Source organism: Corythoichthys intestinalis, chromosome 18 (assembly GCF_030265065.1).
Source record: "Corythoichthys intestinalis isolate RoL2023-P3 chromosome 18, ASM3026506v1, whole genome shotgun sequence".
Taxonomy (NCBI): Eukaryota; Metazoa; Chordata; class Actinopteri; order Syngnathiformes; family Syngnathidae; genus Corythoichthys; species Corythoichthys intestinalis.
The window spans coordinates 11,575,127-11,593,615 of record NC_080412.1 but is presented as its reverse complement, the minus strand read 5'-3'; the positions used below and the strand labels follow the sequence as shown (position 1 = coordinate 11,593,615).

General features: G+C 40.0%; 1 protein-coding gene across 1 annotated transcript in view; it reads left to right on the top strand.

Moving 5' to 3' along the window:
* The first annotated feature begins 844 nt into the window (after positions 1-844).
* tcf7 (transcription factor 7) overlaps positions 845-18,489 on the top strand; it is a 76,049-nt gene continuing 58,404 nt past the window's right edge. Inside the window, 3 exon segments of the mRNA XM_057821256.1 lie at positions 845-4,029; positions 4,188-4,254; positions 6,169-6,269. Coding sequence (XP_057677239.1) covers positions 3,838-4,029; positions 4,188-4,254; positions 6,169-6,269 — 360 coding nt within the window. The 5' untranslated portion in view covers positions 845-3,837.

The following is an 18,489-nucleotide window of genomic DNA, read 5'->3' as shown; positions in this document are numbered from 1 at the left end:
ATGGTTATTTATATGACGAACATGACGTGCTTTTATTTTGAAATGTTCACTGGAGGTACGTTCGCTAAACCGCTAATCGAAAGCTTGACACTCCGTAAAAAAACATTCTTCGTCATTGCTTGTGGTGTCACTAATAGATTTTTTTTTTTCGTTAGCAAATACTGTTAACAAGCTGTTGAGTGTTATTGTATGATTGATTGGAACTGTACAGCATTGTTTCGCCACAGGGTGTGCTGTCGTGTATTTTATGTTCGTTGAGAAGAAGAAGAAGAAGAAATTTAAAAGAGGCATTAGCGGCTTGTTCTCAACTTCTCCCTCACTGCACTTTGGCTCTCATGGAGAGCACGTTCGCTCATGTGTTCGAGATTAACGATAGCCAACGTGCAAAATTGCAAGTGAGCTGTAAAAAAAACTAGCTTAGTGGCGTGAAAAACGCGGGAGAGCGAAGTGAAGCTAACGAACAGCTAAGCGGAGCTAAGTGATGCTAAACGGAGCTAAGCTAAGCTAAACGGCGCTAAATGACGGAAAGCGACTGATACTCAGTCCGTCGTCGTGGAACTGTCCATTATAGTGCGTGTGTGTGTGTGTGTGGGGGGGGGGGGGGGGGGGTAATATAAATGCAGCATTCAAATGGCTTTCTTTTTTGTTTTGTTATTTGTTTGTTTGGTATGTTGACATAATTATACATGACGAATAGTTGGAGGTGCTGCTGGTTCCGGTGGCCCAAGCCCTTGCTCGTTGGGGCAAGGGAAGCTGGTTGGGGGCCCCCTACCCCATTAACGGCCTCTCGAGCAAGGTACAAAATCAATCGTCCAATCAGATTAGTTTATTTGCGTGATGTGTTCTTAACGAGTAACGTCACTCTTGCGCGCCGAAAGTCATGTCTACAACAACACAGATGGCGAACGGGAGAGCCGAGAATATGTTCCAATCCGCGGTAAAACCAGTTTTAAATGACCAAAAACACATCGAAACAAGTCATTGACAACAGTCAAGATGGCTCGCGCTAGCCATGTTGAATAAACTTCTCTATTCTCTGCCATTCTCCGCTCACGCTAATTACTTGTCGCTTTAACAACGTCACGTCTGCCCGTCGCTGATTGGTCCACTCCACTGTCTGTTTGCTGTGGCTTGCTCCGCCCTCGGAATTTGATCCGCCGGACGGTCGCCAGACTCAATCGCTGGAAGAGCGGTGAGTCTGGTATACCAGGCAACTTGTATAGCGTAATCCAATTTTTTTTTATTTTATTCCACGGACGGCATGGAGGTTTCCCCAGCTGCTGCAGTTATCTGAGTCTGACGATGATGAGTCAGGTCAATGTGCGAATGCACGCAGCAAAGCAAAATGCCTGGAACCATTTATTCGTTCAACTGGCTGACATACTGACATGTGATCAGCAGAGATAGTTAGCTCTGATTGGTTCAAATGTGCATGTTTTCTGGAAAGGCAAAAAAAACAAAAACAATTGTTTAATTGATGCGACAAAAAGCCCAAATCTTTAAGAGCAACGAAAGAGTTGAGGAGGCTTATTTATCATATTTAGTTTTATTTCCTCTGATAGGGAGGTTCAGAACATCTTAGCTGTGAATGTGCACTTTGGACTTATATATTTTTTTCATTTATGTTAGGCCAATTATTCATTTCCTTATGATAAAAAAAATGTTTGTGCGATCTTCTAAATATATTCCATTTCACTCTGCACAATATAAATCATTTGTACTTACTTCTCTGAATGTATGCAACTTATGTCTTTATTATTAAAAAAAAAAAAAGTAAATGTTTACATTAACTTCAATTTAAATATACATCCAATGTTCTTAAGTAGGTAAAGTTGAGATTTGGCATTTAATATGTGAGGAAATGAGGGAAAATAAAAATTAGGAGATGGAGGTTGGGGTTATTGCTGTTTTTCTTTTATTTATTTTATTTTGCAAATCATTGAAAAAATACAATTTTGAATGAAAATCCGTTTTTGTATGTGTTAAAGAAATAACGGTGCTAAAACAGTTTTCTTTGCATTTACGTCGGGGAATTCCGGCAAGAAATTCTAGCCACTTTCACCCCTGGTTAGGAGTATTGCACTAGTCTAAATTCCAAGTTTGTGGATAAGTTTAATTCATTGGCTGCCGCTGACAGCAATAGACCCTACGCATCTACGTCACAAAATGACGTGTCGCTGTATTCGGCCGCCATATTGTTCCTATTTTTTAGACCTCATTGTTTTCAATTAGTCGTGCAAGTTATAGAGCAATTCATGGAAGCCCCGGTGTTATCTGACGCTGTGGATTGATGCGTTGATGTGCATTGGATGCGTTGCATAAAAGGCGTTAAGTGGAAAAGCTTCAGTTTATCTATTCGCCAGATCAGTATTTGATGCCTAAATCGATGTTTTTCGACCCGCTGTCTTCGCCATCTTTGCCTGACCCTGATATTTACAACTATCTTGTCCACACAAAATCAGCCTATTCTCACGAAAGTTTGAAAAACTTTAAGAGCTTGGAGGCTTATAAATGCTACGTTGCTGGTTGGGTGAAACAGGTCCTCGTACACGAAAATTCGGCAGGAATCTTGTGCTCGGAAGGTGAGTTACGAAATTTTCAATTCAAAATCTTTTGTTCTTGCTAACATCCACTGTCAAGTCTAATGTATTTCATGTCATTTGTCAATGGAGCTAGGGCTTTTAATGTTTATATGGTTTAGCGATAGGACTCTCACTACATACATATATAATATGTAATAAATATGAAGTGCGATAGCACTACTCCAGATTGTCCCTAGTTGAATTTATTTTTTGGCTTTTGACCTCAATAGTGAAATTGTAAATTAATTGTATGACAACTGTCTGATTATCCCCTTATAATTATATATTTTCAGGTAGTTCATTCACAACGTCTGAGTGTATGTTGTCGGCGATTAGCCTAGCAATGATCTTAATTGTGGTTGTCAGCCCAAAACCCTCTAAATATATATTAAATGCATCTTACCAGATATAAAATGACTACTACATAATCTGTGGTAGTCGTTTGGAGCCCAGTATTCTCGTCGAATTGCAGCAGTCAATCTCGGTCTCCTCTCCGGGTCTCTCGGAATACGGTAAAACTTCAAGTCTCTCCGTCTATCTTCTCTGTTTTTGCAACCGACCGCCACACACGACTTCACCATTTTGATTATTAATGTTAACGAGCAGAAAAACACGCCATAATAGCAGGAATTTACGAAGCGCTAATGCATTAACATGACGAGTATACGGACAACATGGCGCGGGGGCGTGGCTGTGACGTCACGTGAGTAGGTTCTATAGACGTCCCATCCATCTTTAAATGGGAGGACTGAAAGAACCCAGTTCGAAACGGATGGGACGCCATGCGTTTTTTTGTTTGTTTGTTCTAAATTCTGCATAACATTTTGCAGCACATGGGCTGGTGGTGACCCTACCCACCGTTGATGGAGTGAACACGCCCTTTTCATGAATAATACTCAAGGAGGAGGAGGAAGGAGGAGGTGGTGATGTCTCTTTAAGAAGTACTTCTGGAGCAACAATCTCTCTCACACACATACACACGCACATACTAGTCATCGGACCTGTCAATCACCCCGGCGGCGCCCTTTGATGTCGGGGGTCCTCGTCTTGTCCTGCTTACTCTTGCAGGAGAACATCAGTCCTCCACCAGGCGGCCGCGGGGACGCCACGGAATAACTTTTTCCCTCTTCTTCTGGACTTTTAAAGAGGACAACTCAGCAGATTTGTCGTCTCTTTTTCGACTTTTCATTGCTTTGATCTTATTGGACAGACTTACACGGGAACAAAAACTGTCCCTGGAATCCCGCACGTCGACATGCCTCAGCATGGGGGGGACGACCTGGGAGCCACAGACGAGATGATCGCCTTCAAGGACGAAGGAGAGCAGGAGGAGAAGGTCCACCAGGAGTGCGCCTTCACCGAACAGGACCTGGCTGACCTCAAGTCGTCGCTGGTCAACGAGTCCGAGATTCACCAACACAGCCCGGGCGGTCACGGCGCCTCCTCTGTGGGTGCTCTTTCTCCTCATTTTCAACCATTTTACCCCACTTTTTAACTTTACTCCCCCTGTGAAATTGCTTCATATTTGTATTCTTTCACTCACGACTCACTTTATGAAACTTTTAAACGCCTTACGTCCTATTATTTCACTCTTCTACCCTCCAGACGGTGAGACGGGGGCAGCCCGAGCAACAGCGGGTCTTCCCGGACAAGCACAGGGAGCTCGACGCCGGTAAGGAGACCCCCCGAAGCGAGTCCAAGCTTTAATATGTGTAATATCCTAATCTAGAAGATGAACAATGTTGTTGTTGTTTTTTTTAAAAAGAGTGCTTTTCAATGTTTTTAATGTATTTTGGTCACGGGGGGCACGTGCTGGTCGGCGGCGGCGGCGGCTTCAAAGAGCTTCCAGGTGCCCACTGTAAGAAATGTCCATTATCTGCTTCTTTTTAAAAAGTGAAGGAAAAACAACTTTTTTTGAAAGTTCATACTGTAATTGTACGCCAATACTCTTATTTAGGCATGTCTTAGAGCAAAATAGCTTTAAAATTAGTTTTAAGTTGCTAACATTTTGACTGAGTTTGAGTTCGCTTTTTCAAATTAAAAGAAGACAAAAGCTCTTTTTGAAATATTAGAGAAATACCTTAACCATCGTATAATTAAGGTATTTCAAATATTAACTCATTCACTGCCATTGACGGTGATTGACATTGAGTGATTGTTTCATTGCCATTGACGGCAATAGACGTCCAACCCAATTTGCGATTTGCAGCGATCTAGTTAATATGGACTGGACGTCTATTGTCGTCAATGGCAGCCCATGAGTTAATTTTCAGTGAGAAATCCTGTTGATCATTGTTTTAATATTATTTAGACGTTTTGTACAGTTTAACTGCTATCTACCATAGGGCTATTTTTAGCATGAATTTACCATGAGCATTTATCATTCCTAAATTTGAGTAATTTTTTTTTAACATGTTGAAATTCAGAAATCCTGTTTGTGGCTGCATTATACTTGTATGTTAAAGGCTTATCTAGTAATAAATAAATAAATAAGGTGGGGGGCTTCACAATGAGTTGACATTTGGACTAAATCAAAGGCTATTTGATTTGGTCACATGACGAGAGAGAAAGTCAGGTTAATTTTTTTTTTTCTGCAATTTTCTCTGTAAATATATTTTGTATTTTAGGATGGCTACACAATGACTTGATACACACATTTGGATACATTTAAGTGGTTGTGTGTTGTTTACATGACGAGAATCACATATGCTATGATTGACATTGAACATTTTCTTTATTTTTTAAGATAATAGAACTTTTAGATGCTACCAAGTGAGCCTCAAAGCAGATGAATTGAATTTGAGAAGTTTTTAAAATGTTTGCATAATTAGCAAATCCACTTTTTAGTCACATAAGTGTTTCAAAACCCCATAAGAAAGACTGTAAAGCTGTTAACTTGTTGATTTTGATTTTAAGCAAATTGGTCCCCATTCTGACGTTGTTATTTAATATTTCTTTCTGTCAGCAGTCGAGTTCTAGAGGTGACATATACCACACAATAGCCTTAAGAAAAACCTCAGCCGAAGTCAGAAAATTAACATGGAGGCTTTTGATTTGGAGGACCAGGTGACGCTTGTAACGCATTGAAGGATCTAACACACAGTAACTAACACGTGTAAACACCCGCTTTGCATTCAGAAGCATCTTGTCTCTACGGCTTAACATGACATGTTTAAAAGTGGCCAGAAGTATCAAATGGCCCAAAACTGGTAAACAAAACTAAGGAATGCAGGAATGTTTGTTGAGTTACTGCTTTGTCACGTTGCTGTGCTGCTGCTGCTGTTGTTGTTTTGCAATTTGTTTTCACTTAATCTTGGTTGACATGGAACAGTATGAAAACTGCAGATCCAGGTGGGATATTTCCTACTGTTTTGAATGCAATTTAACTTACTGTTTGGAGGGGATGTGACGTTCAATCCATTTGAACTGGGAGGGTGTGTCTCCAATTTAAATGGATTGGACTTCTATCACCGTCAATGACACTGAAACATGATCTTTCACAGCCAGTTCGCATAAACATTGGATTTTTGTCACAACTTGACCACCAGTTATTCTAACCTCTAGTTATTGTTTTTCTGTTGGGCAGCGTCCAAGCAGCAAGACGTGTACAAGACAGCTGGGTACCCCGGGTACCCTTTCCTTATGCTGCCGGACCCCTACCTCCCCAACGGCTCTGTGTCGCCAACGGTAAGTCCTCAAAAATCAAAATTATTGTTTAGATAAGAATGGGTTCTAATTTAACAAGAATTCTTTCTCTGACATTCAAATAGAATCCTTGAAAATGTATTCATTTATTTTGCAAGTTGGCCATCGTATTGCATCAGTAAATTCATTTTTTTCCTGCACGTTCCCTAATTTTGAAATAATGCACAAACCATTTTTTTCCCAAAACATCAAATTATGCATTTCATATGAAGTCCTTATGATATATTTTTTGAATTATTTTACATTTCATTTTCCTTTCACTTACTGTATATTTCTTTCATTTCCGAAATTCAAAGTAAAAATAGTGTACGGGTTTTAACATGATCATTTGTTTTATTTTAATTTCAATAATTAAAATTAAATTAGTAATAATTATTGTAAACAAAAATTTGAATATTAAAAAAATGAAATTCTATTATTAGATTTGCCTGGATTTTGGTTTATTCCCATGTATAGCTTGCATTTTAATGTATTGTGTTTATATTCTAAAAACTTGCTGTATAAATTAACTTTATAGACTGTCTTTTATATCTACAAATGCTTTAGTAAATGATGCATTATACTTTATTTACATTTCCGTTCATTCCTCAAAATACATGACTCCTCATAATAAAATCCAGACTGTGTTTTATGCTTGTGTACATTTTGGTGCTGATCCAAATACAGCTTGTCGGGCCTTGGCACATGTCTGTGCACAATTGACTGACGTGTTATTTTATCTTTGGAGTTGTTTTATATCTGCCGACAGATGCAATCTTTCTTTTTAAACTGCAAATTACACATGTCTTTCAACACATTGAATTCTTGAGTACGGGTTAGTGAGGACTTAAGAAAAGCAGCAGTAATGCTGGACAGTATGGGGGAAAAAAATACACCACAATATAATACATTTGTTGAAAAATTATAAAACAATTATGACAGCTTTTCCACCACCTACTATATTTTTTAATTGACATTTAACTGATCTGCCAATCACGTTCAATATATCAAGTAGTGCTGCAACCTGGCAATTGGCAGGGGGAGCCAATTGGCTAACTATTGAGTAGCCATTGTGGCATTTTGAGGCCAATTTCTGGTAGTACTATGGCAGATAGGATCCCATTAGTGTAACGAGGCAGCACAAATTGGGCGCCATCTGCTGGACAAAAAGTGCATTTGCAGGAGCAGGTCTATTTATGGCGATAACGTCGATACATATGTAAAATATTGATAGAAAGTTTTATATCGTTTTGGTGACATACTGTATATCACATTATTATACAGCACTAAGCAGCAGTCACAAGTCACGGACTGTCGTGATGTCACTTTAAAATGTGCTTGTTCTAATGGCGTACCGCAAGCAACACATCACTTTTGCACGTTAATATTCATGACATTAGCAATTATAGCTAGACGGGTCAACCTCCCGTTTGCCCCCAGTAGTAAATGAATGAAAATAATGTACCAACAAGATGTTTACTGAGCTAAACCTACCAATTCTGTCCGAAAATGATGTCCCTGGTGCCAAATTAACTGGTAAAGATGTGAAAGAACATACAAATGTTCAGTTAAAGAGATGGCTTGAGTGTCGAGGGCGGAAAAAGAGCCGAACCGACCTTTGCCATCCAGAGGTAGCTTTTTTATCGACACCTTTTTCATGTGTGCGATGACTTACGCCACTGACAATGACATTCTCCTGTTTCAACATTCTATCCTTTACCACCATATGCCCTGTCTTTCTTATATATTATATCCTCTAGTTGTCTTACGTCTCTGATCGTTCTTTGGGGCGATTTACATTATTACTATTTTTGTGTAGCGATCGCAAATGCTACTCAGTGACAGTCAACGAACATTGAATTTTTACATGAATAACAAATCTTAATTCTATAATTTATTTACACTTCCCCCTTACAAAGTTGTTGTTTTTTTTACAACAGAAAAGGTAACAGTGGCAGTCAGATACCATTTTAATGTTTTTTCAGGTCATTTATTGTCAGACAGAAGCAGCACGGCAAAACGCCATGCTAAAAAATAAGTAAAAATACCAAAATAGCTTACTTCTTTGTCCTCTGAAGGACCATGGCCTCCCAAAAAAATGTTTACTGCATATGAAATGTGAATGGCTTCACTTGGCTGGCGTTAAACTGGTCTTTTGGACGTCTGCGCAAGTTGATCCATTCTTCACATTTTTTCCTCTGAGTTTTTGGTTCCGGGAAACATATAAAAAAAACATCCTTCATATGTCGCAGTGTCTAGAGCAGACGTGTCCAAAGTCCGGCCCAGAGGCGCCCAGCCTCTTTCATAAAATCAATAACGTCTGGCCCGCACACAGACTTAATAAATTGGTCAGCAGTACTGCTACCAGCATATGAAGTAGCTTACACACTAAATGCTGCTCCTCATTTACCCACTGAAAGGCAGCAGCACTCTAAGCAACATTACCCCTTGTGACCCTTTACTCCCAATTTTCTAAAATGGCGACAATCAACAAAAAAAATAAAGTTGACTGCGACAGCCGACGCTTCAAGGATAGGTGGAAATTGGACTATTTCTTCACTAAGATACGCAACAACTGCGTCTGCTTCATTTGCAAAGAGTCTTTGTTTTTAAAGAGTTCAATGTGAGGCGATATTACCAAACAAGACACGCTTACATGTACGACAAGATTACAGGGAAGATACGTAGTGAGAAATTGAAGCAACTTGAAGGTAGTTTAATTTTATAGCAGCAGTAAAGGCTAATTGCGAGATTGTTGAAATTATTAATTTAAAAAAATAATTAAGCAAATGTGACACACAGAGTGGCTTGCTAAAATTTGCTTAAATATATTGTTCTACGTAAAGGAAGTCAGCCAAGGTCAGCCCCCCACATTTTTACCACACCAAATCTGGCCCCCTTTGCAAAACGTTTGGACACCCCTGGTCTAGAGTCAAGTTCCATAGCAGCAGTGTTTGATTGGCATGTTCTTTTTTGAAAGATTACCGGAGAAAACAAGCAGAAATAGCATGGTTTGTATGCGAGGGCGTGTCGAAAATGTCCCACTTCCGCGTTACGACGTCACGGTCTAAAAATAACATCCGTTAGGTACTCTATTGTGGCAAGATTGTATGATATGTATATGAGCTAAATTTGTTGGTGATAGACGTCCAATTATGTGACTCTTTTCATCCTTCTATTGTGAATTATGATGAGTTTATCGCTAGTAGTTGTCCAATCCATTTGAACTGGGCTGTCAGTGGCATTCAGTGAGTTAAGAACTGGCCTGGCATGCACATTGCGGGACTTTGTTACTTGCGAGGCTGTTGTCATGTCAACGTGGCCTCAAATGTGCTCTTTTAATGTTTCCATGCATCTTCTTGTGTTTGTCCCTCCTCCTCGTCCAAATAGGATCAAGGGAAAGTTGCCCCCCTTCCTAATTCCTCGTTTCCCTTTTGTTATGCTTCTTTGAGGGGGTTCGGTGACCTCTGTCAGAAAACAATAGCAACAATATTGTGAAGGTGAAGTGTGTGTGAGGTGAAGGCTCCACGGCAGCTCCCTCCTTCCCTTCATTCTTTCATTGGCTGTCATTGACGGGGATTACCGTCCACTCCATTTGAGCTGCCGTCCCTCCTAGTTCAAATGGATTGGACGTCTACAAGTGATAAACTTATTCAATTTTACACCAGAAGGATGAAAAGAGCCACGCGATCAGACAGCTGTCCTCGTCAGTGGCAGCCAATGAGTTAATGTTTTTGACATTAACACTGGCACAGAATTCTGCCTCTAGAATGATAAAAACACCCAAGAGGTAAGCACGCGTACCTCACAGATAAGCAAGATGAAGTCACAAACGTGCTTCAGGGTGGCTTTGAAGTGTCGGCTGGCCGAGGTTTTCGACTATCTCCCGGAGAAGAAAAACGTTAAAGGTATATCAAAAGACAGAGGGGGGAAAAAAGCCCCCTTTGAGATGGCCCCCGGGTGTTTGTACCTGCAATTATTCATTTTCCGGAAGAAAGGCAGGGCAAACAGGTGTTGGCGCGTGTTGTGAGGAAGTGACTCTTTATTTTATATCTGCAGAAGATGCAACATACTGTAGATCATAGGTGTCAAACGAGTGGCCCAGGGGCCAAATCCGGCTCACCACGTCATTTTCTCTATATTAATATTTTTTTAAAAAATACGATATTCCTCAGTTGACTATAAAAGGGAAGCAAAAAACACGACTGAGAAAACAATTTTTTACGTGATGTTTTCTAATTGATCATCTGGCTTCCACACCCAAAACCACCTCAACGTCTTCTTCACTCTTGTGCGTGTCATTAAAAAAGTGTCTTTAAAATTAGTCCAGATGAAACTGCAACCTCTGCTCTACTTGTACCGTGCTCTTCGCCATCATTCTCCGCCCATGTGGCCGTCACAGACCAGCCGGAGCCGAGGCGGCCGCATGAAGCACACCGCCACACATGGCTGTGATCACGCACGGCCACCACGCCGGCCTCTTTCATCTACCACTTCTTCTTCTACGTGACACACTAACATACATTCATTGTGTCGCGCAGTTTCGCATTCTCGGCACTTCAAATGAATTGGACGTCCTTCGCTGCCCATTGCAGCTACTTAGCTAAGCGCTAGATGTCAATGAACATCAAAAACGTACAGATTTTTGATTCATTTACATCGCCAACTTCTGGCCTGGAATGCATAGTACAGCCTTTTCTGTTGCTGTTTTCAATTCTGAAATCATTGAGCAACTTTCCAAATATATACTAATTGTCAAGATATTCCTGTGCAATACATTTGGGGGGGAAAAGAACTTATTTTTCCCTTTTTTTCCCATATTTTAGATTTACCTTGAATGATTTTAGGTAAACTTTTAACGAACATTAACAGAAAAAAAAATCAAGTTAGCCCTCGCTAATGTATTTTTGATTAAATCATTACATGCATGGAAAGCGTAGTTAATGTTTTTTCCCTCCTCCATTTTTACCAAATTATGTACTTACTTTGGAGGATTTGGTATAAATGTTTATTAACGAAGGCGATATTGCTAACTACTGGCCTGGAGTGAATATTGCAGTCATAGTCTTCGCATGTTTTTTTTGTTGTTGTTGTAATTTTACAGTTTCCATTCATACAAATACCTTTTTTTTTTTTTTAATCCTTTTTTTTTGGTATTTAAAAAAAATAAAAAATTTTGTTAAGAGAATCTTAGTTTTCTATTTTGTTATGAAGCTATTATAAAATAAATTATTTTTTTCTGTTTTTCCCACCTTTTTTTAATTATACAAAATCTTAAAAAGAATACTTACCATGAACTCATTAGCTGCCATTAATTGCAATAGACGTCCAATCCATTTGAACTGGGGGCCAGCCACCCCCTTTCAAATGGATTGGATGTCTACTAGTTCCAAAATAATTTCAATGATTGCCACATCATTGCATGTACAGTGGGGCAAATAAGTATTTAGTCAACCACTAATTGTGCAGTTCTCCCACTTGAAAATATTAGAGAGGCCTGTAATTGTCAACAGGGTTAAACTTCAACCATGAGAGACAGAATGTGGAAAAAAAAACAGAAAATCGCATTGTTTGATTTTTAAATAATTTATTTGCAAATCATGGTGTAAAATAAGTATTTGGTCTACACCAAAAGTTCATTTCAATACTTTGTTATGTACCCTTTGTTGGCAATAACAGAGGCCAAATGTTTTCTGTAACTCTTCACAAGCTTTTCACACACTGGTGCTGGTATTTTGGCCCATTCCTCCAAGCAGAGCTCCTCTAGAGCAGTGATATTTTTGGGCTGTTGTTGGGCAACACGGACTTTCAACTCCTTCTGCAGATTTTCTATGGGGTTGAGATCTGGAGACTGGCTAGGCCACTCCAGGACCTTGAAATGCTTCTTACGAAGCCACTCCTTTGTTGCCCTGGCTGTGCGTTTGGGATAATTGTCATGCTGAAAGACCCAGCCACGTCTTATCTTCAATGCCCTTGCTGATGGAAGGAGATTTTCACTCAAAATCTCTCGATACATGGCCCCATTCATTCTTTCCTTTACACAGATCAGTCGTCCTGGTCCCTTTGTAGAAAAACAGCCCCAAAGCATGATGTTTCCACCCCCACGCTTCACAGTGGGTATGGTGCAATTCAGTATTCTTTTTCCTCCAAACAAGAGAACCTGTGTTTCTACCAAAAAGTTCTATTTTGGTTTCATCTGACCATAACACATTCTCCCAGTCCTCTTCTGGATCATCCAAATGCTCTTTAGCGAACCGCAGACGGGCCTGGACGTGTACTTTCTTCAGACACGTCTGGCAGTGCAGGATTTGAGTCCCTGGCGGCGCATTGTGTTACTGATAGTAGCCTTTGTTACTGTCGTCCCAGCTCTCTCTAGGTCATTCACTAGGTCCCCCCCGTGTGGTTCTGGGATTTTTGCTCAACGTTCTTGTTATCATTTTGACGCCACGGGGTGAGGAGGGAGTTGAAAGTCCATGTTGCCCAACGACAGCCCCAAAACATCACTGCTCTAGAGGAGATCTTCATGGAGGAATGGGCCAAAATACCAGCAACAGTGTGTGAAAAGCTTGTGAAGAGTTACAGAAAATGTTTGGCCGTCGTTATTGCCAACAAAGGGTACATAACAAAGCATTGAGATGAACTTTTGGTGTAGACCAAATACTTATTTTCCACAATGATTTGCAAATAAATTATTTAAAAATCAAACAATGTGATTTTCTGGGGGTTTTTCCACATTCTGTCTCTCATGGTTGAGGTTTACCCATGTTGACAATTATAGGCGTCTCTAATATTTTCAAGTGGGAGAACTTTTACAATTAGTGGTTGACTAAATACTTATTTACCCCTCTGTATATCATTGCCGATGGCACCGAAAGAATATTTATAACATTTTCATTATGTAGTATTTAACTGGATTTTAGTGTTTGCGTGTTGCGGTGGTAAAGACTTTTAGGGCGGATGACAAACTGGAGCAACTGTGACGTACGGCCTGCATCGAAGGGGGTTAGAGTGCAGGTGACGCGTTCATTGACATTCGGTGAGGCTAATAACACGAGATGAAAGAAGCGAGTAGGCGTGCAGGAAGTGCGCAAACAAAAGAAGAAAAGACGTCGGGAGAAAGTGTCGATACAGAGAGGGAAGAAGACTCCACAGATTACAGTGAAGGCTCATCATAGGGGAGTCGAAAGTAAATCATCATCACGCTAGCAGCAAACCTCAGTTTACTTCGACAACTAAAACCACAGCCTCGGTTGAAAGTCACTCCCTTGACACCTTCACAAAACCTTTAACCTTCTAGCTGCCGCACTCACAGAATGTTATTATTGTTTTTGACCACGTGTGAAGTGGAGGACATTTGAAATTCAGTGGTGACATATGTAAACTGGGCAAGTTGTAATGCCATGCCATGTAATAATCAAACCAATGCAAAATTCACATGTTTTAGAGGTTATTGATGTACTTTATGTAAAGTCATTTCCATTTTTCTGTCATTTCTGTAAAATTTCAAAGTTGCCAAACTATCATTGACTCCTTGATGCCAGATTTTACATGAACATATACAGTAATCTTTTAAAAAGATTTAGGGGGTAAATAATTACTGTGAACGTTTCTATAGAAAAAAAATACATAGAAAATTCAATTGAAAAATACAATTAAAATAGGAAAATAGTAAATTTAGAAAAATCATTAAAAAATAAAATGAAACAAAATATTCAAAATCATTTTTTAAAATTTAATTAAGATGTTTTTATACAAATAAGAATTTAAAAAAAGTGAAATTATGACTGAATTTTTTTTTTAATTTATAGTAATATCATAGTACTTTTTTAAAATTTACATTTGAAAAAATATATTTTTTAATTGTGATTACACTACATTTTAAAAAAAGTACTATATGAAACTACTCGATTTCATGAGTTTTTTGGATCTATCTGGGCGTCTAAAACATAACAATGTTATTTAAATTCATTTCTTCTCTTGTTTTGATTTATGAATGTTATCGTGTCAAACGTGATAGCATTCGTGGATGAGGTGTAAGCAGCAATGAAAGCTACTTGTACCTGTTTTTCATTTGACTACTTGTAGGTTCTAAGGGTTCTCTAAGGTTAAGCTCGCTGTGTACAGTTTGTTGTGGTTCACCACGGAAAATACAAGCCTCACCTGAACTACACACCCACACACACACTTAGAGTGTACCACGAGTGGAAATTTTTCAGTTGCTGAGCTTCAGCAAAATGTAACCCCAAGACATAATGGCATCTTTTCTAAGTGTTATATTAATGTGATTAAGGGTGTTTTAAAAATCGTTTCTGAGATATATCGCAAATATTAAGTTATGTAATTCTCGTATCGATTAAAAATCAGTCTGTATCAATCCTTGCATGTGTTATTGGTGGAAATAAACAATTCAGTGGCTGCACTTTTACTTCTTTCCACTAGTTGGTAGCGCCCAGCAGCATTTCCTTGCAGTCTGCCGTTGACTAATCTGTGTAGAGCAGACATGCCCAAAGTCCGGCCCGGGGACCAAATGCGGCCCGTGGTCAAATTTCATCCGGCCCCCAGCCTTTTGTCATAAAATCAATAACATCTGGCCCGCACACAGACTAAATAAATTGGTAAGCAGTACTGCTACCAGCATATGAAGTAGCTTACACACTAAATGCTGCTCCTTATTTACCCACTAAAAGGCAGCAGCACGCTAAGCAACATTACCCCATGTGACCCTTTACTTCCAATTTTCTAAAATGGCTACAATCAACAACAAAAAATTGACTGCGACGGCCAATGCTACAAGGATAGGTGGAAATTGGACTATTTCTTCACTAAAATATGCAATTGTGTCTGCCTCATTTGCAAAAAGACACTCGCTGTTTTTAAAGAGTTCAATGTGAGCCGATACTACCAAACAAGACACGCTGACATGTACAAGATTACATGGTAGATACGCAGCGAGAAATTGAAGCAACTTGAAGCTAGTTTAATTTCACAGCAGCAGTATTTCGCAAGAGCCCGAGAGTCGAAAGAGAACGCCACAAAGGCTAGTTGCGAGATTGTTGAAATTATTAATTAAAAAAAAAAAATAAAGCAAATGTGACACACAGAATGGCTTGCTAAAATTTGCTTAAATATATTGTTCTACGTAAAGGACGTCAGCCAAGGTCGGCCCCCCACATTTTTACCACACCAAATCTGGCCCCCTTTGCAAAAAGTTTGGACACCCCTGGTGTAGAGATTTGTGTATGTCGCCCTCTAGTGGTTGGCCGCCATTACTGTGCCAGTCAATGTAAACAGTAACGTTAGCTTCTGTTGGCTGTGTGCTTTGGGCGGCACATCTCAGCAATGGCGGACAAAGTACTTTCGGTCATTTTTCTCGGGCCCGAAGAAAAGGTCTGAAATTTAGGCTTATTTTGGCTTGTACTGCAAAAATGGAGGCATGGAGTATTTAGAATCCTGCATCAAGCAGGTTTGGACTAAAGCCGGTTTGCACTAAAAAAGAGAAAATATTATACTGAAAACCATATGTTTTTCAATCATAAAACAAAAGCATGTTTACCTGAGTGCTGGATCAGGTTTCAGGAATAAATTGTACTGTATAAATGTACTTTTATGCATACGCGGTGATCGAGGTAAGGCTTAGTCACACCTACACCTGAGGAGGCAAGATGGATATTTGGAATTTCTTTGTTTCATTCTCAATTAATCTTGCCGTTATATTGCTGGTGAAACAGATTTGAAAGAAAAAGAGAGTTGAGAATCATTATACTTTACCTTATACTGGAATGATGGAGACCATTAACTCATTCGCTTACACTGACCAATCCAGTTAGGCAACGAGGCTGTCAGCCCCTCCTAGTCAAAATGGATTCGAAGTCTATCACTGTCAATGACAGTGAAGGACTTAAACATGGTTGACCTGAATTGCCCTGTGAACTGGACAGCTATGTAACAGCTCATGCTTTAAAATTGACGAAATAGGCCTCACAAATAAAGAAAGTGGGCTCACGCAGCTGAGGAAAACACACACAAACTCACATTGGTAGCTCCTATGTGTAAATATGCGGCGCGCACGTCTGTCTCTGATTATTCATGTATCGGCTGCCGGTAACGGTTAGTCGCTCGGCACGGGTGGTAACAATTACGGATCAGCGACGTCGCAAAGCCCCCCCAGCTGAAAACGCAATATGTGTGTTTATTTGTGAGCTGTAATACCGCGTATTTACATTACAAATCAGCAGTACACAATTCCCTTAGCCGCAGACGCAAACAGCAGATGTTTCAAGAAAAGGACGGATGAAATTGGCGACTAGTACACTTGGTATCCATCTCATCATTCTATCAACCAATCATCTGCATACCGTATTTTTCAGACTGTAGGGCGTATTAGTGCATAAATGTACAGCATTTATCATGTGTTCTTATCTTTTAACATTTTATTTATTTTTTTGTTTAATAATAATTTTTTATTTGTTTTATTGTTTGAGTTTTTGGTCTTGATGCATTATGAATGTCTGTCTTGAACACATTCCTGGAGCCCCAACAAAATAGAGTTGGATGTCTACTAGTGATAACTCATCTCTATGAATGGATGTCTGTCACCATCAATGGTACTGAAAGAGTTAAGGTCCCAAAAGGTCTTGTTGGGGAGTTTTCCACTTCTATTTGGGGAACTTAATTACATGCTGAAGTCGAGCCGCTGCGTCATTATTACAGATGATCGATAGCAGGACCGGCGTTACCACCCGACCGGGCTTGCAGACAAACCCCAAAAGTCAAATGCTATGCTATCTAACAGGAAAACTCGAGTAAATAAGACGTCTGTTCTAGTCAAATGGCGCGTTCTTTTGGGGACCAAAATAAAACAAATGTCTTATAAACACACCAAGGCACGGGTATGGTAAAAATATATAAATAAGCACGACGGACAGCGTTGACAGATGACCTCGCAGTCGCGCGGCGTTGCGGTCAACACACGGCCCTTGCAAAGGATTTGGACAGAGTCCACTCGCTGTCCGCTGGATGGTAGCGCCCTTGCTTCACCCCTCCTCTGTCACGCTTGGATTAGTCCGGTGGAGCCGTGCCATGCCGAAAACTTGGCCTTCTGGTTAAGACGTTGGATTCATGGGTACTCGGGGGTTTATAGGCAGATGGGAGGTTTTCTCAGAGTTGTACACTTGCGGTCTAGTTCTGGGACGCCGCTTTATGGAAAAAACATGAGGCCAGCAGGTTGCTAACAGGTTTTAATGGGTATACATCCATTTTTAGCTTCGGCGTTCATTTGAAACATGCAATTGTATGCAACTTGAAGGCTAATCTTTCTTGAATTGCCCATCACCCCAATTTGACCTTCAAATGTGCCTTATTCTGTTACTCATCAGAATATACTGAACATATACTGAACATTTCAATTTAAGATGAGAGTGATTTTAGATTGTTTTTTTTTTTTTAAACTTATTTTCTGCCTTTAATACTTTCAGCGCTATTGACGATGATAGACATCCAAGTAGTTATTTCCATCTTTCTGGTGTGAATTTAAACAAGTTTGTCACTTGTGGGCGTCCAATCCACTTGAACTGGAAGGGTGGCCAGCCCTCCCGTTTCAAATCGATTAGGCGTGTCTTAGGCGCTGTCTGTACTGACTAAGCCCTGTACCTGGCAGGCCCAGACTGTTCTCCCGGTATTTTTTAAATAGCGGGAGAACAGTCTGGGACCCAGCTCCTCATTGGCCTCTCAAGCCCGAATGAAAGTAACTGTGCAATCAGACTTGTTTATTTGCGTGACGTGTTCTTAACGAGAAACGTCACTCTTGCGCGTCGGAAGTCATCTCCACAACAACACAGATGGCGAACGAGAGAGCCGAGAATATGTTCCAATCTTCATTAAATTCAGTTTTAAATGACCAAACACATCGAGTCGCTAAAACCAACAGTCTGTCTCGCGCTAGGTGGAATAAACTTCTCCGCTCTCTGTATGTTTATTTCCTCACGCTAGAGTTTCTTGTCGCTTTACCAACGTCACGTTCGCCCGTCGTTGATTGGTCCACTCCGCTATCTGTTTGCTGTGACTTGCTCCGTCCTGTAAATTTGATTCGCGGAACAGTCGCCAGACTGGTGAGTCTGGAGTTCTAGGCAATGGCTCATACACTGTCAATGGTAGTTGATTTACCATTCCCAGAGAAAAATGGTCAATACAGTAAAATATGTTTCACTTTGACTTACACTACAAG